This window comes from Aphelocoma coerulescens, chromosome 2 (assembly GCF_041296385.1).
Source record: "Aphelocoma coerulescens isolate FSJ_1873_10779 chromosome 2, UR_Acoe_1.0, whole genome shotgun sequence".
Lineage (NCBI taxonomy): Eukaryota > Metazoa > Chordata > Aves > Passeriformes > Corvidae > Aphelocoma > Aphelocoma coerulescens.
The window spans coordinates 113,881,237-113,888,290 of record NC_091015.1 but is presented as its reverse complement, the minus strand read 5'-3'; the positions used below and the strand labels follow the sequence as shown (position 1 = coordinate 113,888,290).

Here is a 7,054-nt window from a genome sequence, read left to right as displayed (position 1 = left end):
TCCGGGAGACCCTGGCCCCCTCGGGCGGGGAGGCGCGGGAGGCGGGGGGCTGCGCTCCTGTGTGCGCCTGTGTGCCGGCGCGGCGCCCCCGCCCTTCCCCCGGCGGCGCTGCGCGGTGGGCTGGCGCTGGGGTATTTACGGTAACGTGGACCCGGCGGTGGCAGCTCGGTCGGTGTCAGGTGATCGGCGCCGAGGAGCCGCCGCCACAGCCCGGGAGGAAGATGCAAGATGGCCCAGCGGGGCCGTGAGGGGCTCCGCGGCGCCCCTTCCCCGCCCGCCGCCGCCTGCCCGGCCGGCGGGAAGCGCTGAGGCCAGCGCCGCCGCGCCACAGCCCGTCCCCGGCGGGGGCACCGAGCCATGGGGCTCTGCTACAGCCTGCGCCCGCGGCTCTTCGGCGACGCCGGCGGCGGCGGCTCCATCTCCAGCGCCGGCGCCGCCTCGGAGCCCGAAGCGCCGGCGGAGCCTCACGCCGCCCCGCAGCCGCAGCCTCTCGGCGTCCCGCTCCGGCCCGGTGGTAAGCCCGGCGGGGAGGCGGACGGGCCGCCGCTGCTGCTGCTGCAGAACGGCGGCGGCGGCAATGGGGCGGCCCCCGAGCGGCAGCCGGCGCTGCCCAAGGCCGGCGGCCCCGGCCTTGGCGGCGGGGGGAAGGCGGCGCGGCAGCAGGCGCTGCACCAGCCGCCGGCGCTCCAGAGGACCTGGGAGAAGCTGCGCCTGGAGGAGCGGGAGGCGGAGAAGGAGGCGAGGAAAGTCAGTAAGAGCATCGACCGGGCGCTCAAGGAGCAGAAGCGGGAGTACAAGCAGACGCACCGCCTGCTGCTGCTCGGTACGTGTGTGTGTGTGTGTCTGTGTGTGTGTGTGTGTGTGTGTGTTTCTGTGCGGGGGTGTGCCGGGGCGGGCAGGTGCCCCGCGGGGCTCCCCGGCAGCGCCCCCTCCCCGGCTTCCCCTGTTTTCCTTGGGCACCCTCCATCCCTCCTTTGTCTCCCCGCTGCCCACCCCCCCCCCCCCCCCCGGCCCTGCCCTGCCCTGCCCTCCCCTCCCGGGCGTCTGTCCCCGGGCTCTCCCGCAGACAGGTTTACACCTTCTTTTCCCTTCCTCCTCCCCCTCATCTCTCCTCCCCGCTTCTGGCCCTGGCAGTGGTTTTGCAATGGAGAACACGATCGGCGCTTGTCGGGCGAGGGCGAGCGGCTCCACCCAGGCGAGCGGGCGGGAGCGATGCGGATGGAGGAGCAGCGGGGTCTTCCCGGGGAGAGGAGCCCTGCTCGGGCGGGGGCTGCCCCATCCCCGCGGCGGGAACTTCGCTCAGCGCTCTCGCAACTCGGAAACATTAACGAAAATAATAATAATAATAATTTTTTAAAAGCACAGTAGAAAGGAGGAAAAATGGCCATGCACATGATGTGTGTAGCCTGTGGCTGGTCCTCCTGTGCCGCGTGTGACCAGGGAAGGTTTAATGAGGAGCGGCTTGAGGCTCCCAAATGAGAGGAGTGGTGATGAGCAATAGGCTCCTTATTTAAAGAAGCAGTGAGCGGAGTAATGGGAAATAAGCGGATGTAGGTATGTACATTCCTCAGACATCGCCTCTACTACAAGATGTGTTCTTCAGCTGTTGGCTCTCAGATTTTTTAGGGATGACTTGCCAGCTTTTGTCCCCTCTTCTCTGAGGTGCTACGTGCAGTCTGCTATTGCCACTGCTCTTTCTAAGCATTAGTTAATAGTCCTCTCCAGAGGATTTGTACCAGCTGATACATTTACAGTATGAAAACCACAGGGGTATCTAATACAAGCATCTCATTTCCTGCAGGAAACAGAACAGTCATACTGCAGGGCTTTTTTTTTTTTTATGGGCTGAGCAGAGGGCTTATTTGGCCTCTTAGCTGTGGTCATAAATCTCTGTTTTCTGTTAGCGTGAAAATACTGATTTGCTTTTGCGTTAGCTTGCATTGCCTGTTCTCATAAAGTTGCATGGTACGGAGTTTTGGTGCTTATCTAAGTGCATTCCAGATTTGGGGTAGTCTTGACATCCTTCTTTATAAAATTCTGTTTCTGTTTTACTGGATTCCTTCATTCCCTTTGGTGGGTAAGGGGAGGAGAAAATATGAAATACAGCAGTGGACAAAAGGTATAAGCAATGGTTGCCAGAACGGTAGTGCTCCACTTTCAGAAAACAAATGGGCTTTATTATTACCCATAAAATACCAGCTTGTAGGATACTAGTGCAGCTGGTAAAAAGGAAGGAGGAAAAACATGTAATTCATACTCCATGGAATTATTATTAGTAGTAAAATGTCTCTTCTGATTCTTGAACTATTGCAGTATTTAACTCTTCAATACACCTTTCTTAATGAAATATTAAAAAATTTAATGTTTTTTCCTCCTGAAGCATCTGAAAGTGTGTTGTGACTAGTATGACTGCAGGAAGGCAGAGATCCTGGTTGGTGGCCTTCCTCTGGAGAGCATTGTCATTCCTTGAACAAAAGAATTCTAACAAATAGATACTGTGTGTAGTCTATAACATGGGTGGTTGTCATAGTAAACCAGAGCAGTAAACACCTATTCAGAAACAATACCGTTTGAAAAATAAATAATCTCTGACCTTTGGCACCCTAAAAGAAACTCAACACTCCCAAGATTCCCTGTGTTGAATTTTGTATAAAATTCATGTCATAATCAAAAAAGATTCTCTTGATCTCCGTATTGCTGGGAGGAAGTGTTGGATTATTGTTTCAGGCCTGGCAGATCAGGGTCTGACTTAAATGTTTCATTTGGATGTAGGGAGAGCTGCAGGTGCTTTGTGTTGCTGTTTGAAAGTAGTGGAAATGCTGCTCTAGATAAGAGGAAATTATTTAGAACAGGGAAGGGTTTGTTTGTCAGAGAAGGAGTAAAGCAAAATTGCATTGCACAAGGTAGTAGGTTTCAGTCTTGCACAGAGGAAAAGACTTAGAATGTACACAAAGATCTTTTAGAATAAAGAATATTACCAGCCTGATATTTTATAGCATTTCAAGTTGTAAATAACTGAATCCCTGTCCCTAAGGTCTTCCTGGCAGAGTGAACCTGAAAAGCGTACCTTTGCTAGAGAGAGGAGGAATATTTTTGTACATCAACATGGAGGAAATGCACAGCAGAGGCGAAATGGTGAATGCACTGACAGCAGAGCACCATCACAGAACAAACAAAGTTGAGCAACAGCGTTGGTGTGGGCTTTGTGTCTTTTTTTTAAACACAAGTTTGTAAATAATAGCCTCATTTTGGTTCGTCCTTTTATATCTCATATGTTTACTGGGGCAAGTTTAGAGGATATTATTGAAATTTTAGAGAAAAATACAGTGTATGTTATAAGGAGCTACTATTAGATATCAAAAGGGTATGCAAATAAATGCACTAGTCTAAGAATACTAAGAATGTCTAGAGTCTAAATAAGTAGTATATTAGAAGAGAAGCTTCTATAAATGTTTGAAAATGGCCTTTCCTTAAAAGCACACTCATTCTTTTATTGTGTCAAATGAAAACAATCAGCTTTGTTAACAGCTGTGCATTTAAGTTATGAAGGTATTATGAAGTCTCAAAGGCTTTTTTTAGTGTGTGTTGGTAAATATCTCTCAAAGAGCCTAATCTTGGCTGTCACAGCTTCCCCCCAACTAATGTCTCGTGGTGCACATGATGTTTTGACACTCTCCCCTAACCTGCATTCGGAAGCACTTAATGTGTTTTGTCATAACCAGTGATTGTGAAAGGGGGGGTGTGAGGTAAGTGCCCAAGATCAGCTCTCTGTCTGTGCCTCCCACATAAATAGGTGTTTCAGTATCACGTGGCTGTAGTTGTGATGCAGAGGCTTTACTGGTGTGCTGAAGTAACAGCAAACATGGTTTGGGTCTATTTGTTTTTCTTCTTCTGAAAGAAGAACCCACATAAAATGGAAACTGGCTTTCCACCACAACTGGCTGTTTCTTGCTTAACATCCACTTTAAAAATACAAGAAATTGATTGATTATTGAATTGTTTATTGGGTGCTGTATTATTTGTGGGAGTTTTTATTTCCTTTTATAAGTGAAGTGTTCATCTGTGCAGAATTCTTAGGATGCTTTTAGTAACCCTGAGATGAGGATTTTTTTTAGGCATACGTATTTATTGAACAGATTTGCAGGGCTTGATCAGTTTTGTAGCTTTGATTTCTGTCTTGTTTTCTGTTAGGTCTTTTTTTTTCCAGAGAATTGCAGTCACCTTCTTCTGCAAGACTGTTTTAGCTGCTGATTTCCTAGAAACTGTAGAAACCTTACAAGTCACTTTATAGAAGCAATTTACGTTCTCATTTCCACTCTCGTATTTTAAACTATTTTGTGAGTAAGTGGGGTGAAGGGGAATTGGCTTTAAACAGAGTGTTAACCATTGTGGTATAATTAAGGCTCATGTAATGTTGAAGTAAGCCATAGATGGAATTTTTTTTTCCTAGAGAGCTGTTGTCTTCCAACCTCTGACTCCTATTTTTTCCATTTACCCTGACTCCTGGTTGCTATCCTAACTTTGGATGACTTTCTCAAGCAGAACACATTCTTTTACACTTCCCTGCTAAACTGAAACTGAAAGTGTTCTGAGTAAAAGCTTTTCTGTTCAACAGAAACTGAAACTAATGATATAGGGATTGAGGGAGGGAAAACAGAGATAGTAATTTTCTTCACTTAAAAGGTACTGGAACTACTTATGTGATATTTAAGTAGTGACTTGATAGTGAAATTTAGATACATTTGGTGATGTTCACGTACAGAAGTATAAAAAACATACCAAAAAATGTAGTTCCTCTGAATTGATGGAAATCAAACACAAAGATGCCTTGTCAAGCTTGGGAAACTCCTACGTAGGAGATCCCAGAAAGCTCAGAGGTGTATAACAAAAGTAATGGGTTTTTTTCTTTTCTTAACTATGCGCCTAATGGCTGTTGTCAGAAATAAACTTTTTGTTGCAAAGAGTGTTTCTGGTCTGACGGTGGCTTTTGACCAAAATTGCAGTCTCATATATATTCTGCATCAGCAAATCTTTAAGTTCATCATACATCTTCAAGCCAATTTTTAATCTTAAGCCTAACAAATTTTATTTTAAAAATAACTTTAATTTTAACTTGTATATAGTGTCAACTCATGCTTTTTGATAAGTACCTGAATATAGTTTATCTTGATGTGGTGATACTTTCCCTGTGTCTGCATGAGGTTGAATGCTTGAGGTATTTTTCTCTTGCCACCAGAGATGACTCCCTCCCTGGTCTGTAAGTGAGCTTGGCATATTTAGGATCCTTACAGCCAGCTACTTCTAACATGAAGATAATGAACAGATATTTTCAGGACTTTGAAATCCCAGGCTGCAAATACTGACCAATGTAATAATGCAAATGGATTTTATAATCCCTAATCCTTTGCATAATTTGCATGTCTTTCCAAATGCTCTTCTGCTTTTGTTGTAACTTATGGCATCACAGGAAGTGGGATATGCACTCCTTACAGATGCGGAAACCAGTAGGCAGAAGTCATCAGGACATTTGGGAATCAGTTCTTAACTTGGGGGGTTTTTTAAACCTAAAAAAACTGGAAGCAATCCCTGATTTACAATACTTAGCTTTTCTTTATCTGTAAATTAAAAACTAATTAGATTTAGCCCATATTTAGGTGTTTTAAGTTATTTCCATTCTTTGATTGATTTTGCTTATCTTTAATCACTTCATATTTAAGGAAAAAAGTAACTATTTCATTTTTTCCCTGTGTTAGGTGTAGTAGTACTGGGAGGCCGCTGTGAGAGGATTCTGCAGCTGTTAATTAGAACTTTCGGTTATTAAGCAAGTTTTGTGTATCAGTGTGTATTCCATGAATGCTTATTGGAATGCAGTGTCTTAATTAAGCAAACTTTGCAGGTATGTTCTATGTCATCTTAAGGTCCCATTACCACTGTAACCTCTTGACTGCTGAAATTTTAAAGAGTATGTAAAACTCCTGGATTTGAATATTTATTTTCCCTTTCCCCATGCCTTTTCCCCCCACAACAGTTTAGAAGAAATACAATTTGAAATATTGTTACCGTGTTCATCCCTTTGTACTGCCCAACCCATACACCCAATTTCTTTTTCTTTCACTTTTTCATTTTTGACACAGTGCAACTACAAATTTGGGGAAATACTTAATGGTGGGTTTTTTTTCATAAAATCATGGCTTCCCTCCACTTATTTTTTCAAGTTCAGGTACCATTTGAGCTTGTAAAGCTGAATTAATTTTTTAAAAGTTATTCTTTTTTTTTTTTAATCTAGCAGTCTGTCTGAGCTGTGGCAGAAACCTGGCCTGCCTTCAGCTTACCAAGTTTAGTTTATTTGATAGTTATACCTGTTCTAGAAACATTTTACCTTTGCTGAGTGGTTGTGGAAATTGTTCTTCTTTGTGGATTCTTGAACAGCAGTAGAAAAACAAAATGGTGTAAATAAGATAACAGAGTTGTCGCTTAGTCGCATGTAAAAGGGATAGAATCTTATGAGTTACCATTTTGCACTGGGGAAGTCTTGACCATACCTTTTCTTAAATTCTTTGTGGTTTGGATCTCTTGTAATCTCCAATAAAAGGCTCTTATTAAAGTAGATGCTTGATGGGTTGCACAGGTTAGTAAAACAAGCATAGAGCAGTATTTACTCAGTCCATTGACTGGTGCCATGGTCCAAAAAAGTCTGAAATTGGCCCTTCATCAAAGATACAGATCTATTTTAAGAGATGGAAATGTATACCAGTAGTTATTACTTACTATAGTCTTAACAAAAAAATGCCTTTTGTAGATAGTTAAAATCAGCTGGTAATGGTTGAGATTTGCAGCCTTGAGTGGTTATTCAGCCCTGTGAGAGTTTTGTTGGGTTGGAGTCATCAACACAGCTTTCAATTCCTGGGCAGAAGCTTTGTCTTACTGTGCCATTACTTACAACTGTCTGTCACACAACTGTTCTAGGGGTTTTTTTTAATACTTTGGATGTTTTCTTTTAACTGGTAATAACATAAATCAATAGGTACGTAGGGTTTGTTTGCTTGCTTTTTAA

The 7,054-nt window shown here is 44.2% G+C and overlaps 1 protein-coding gene across 1 annotated transcript in view; it reads left to right on the top strand.

Moving 5' to 3' along the window:
* The first annotated feature begins 215 nt into the window (after window positions 1-215).
* Window positions 216-7,054, top strand: part of GNAL (G protein subunit alpha L) — a 183,618-nt gene continuing 176,779 nt past the window's right edge. The window contains exon 1 of the mRNA XM_069004403.1: window positions 216-823. Within this exon, the coding sequence (XP_068860504.1) occupies window positions 358-823 (466 nt within the window). The 5' untranslated portion in view covers window positions 216-357. The remainder of the gene's footprint in view (window positions 824-7,054) is intronic.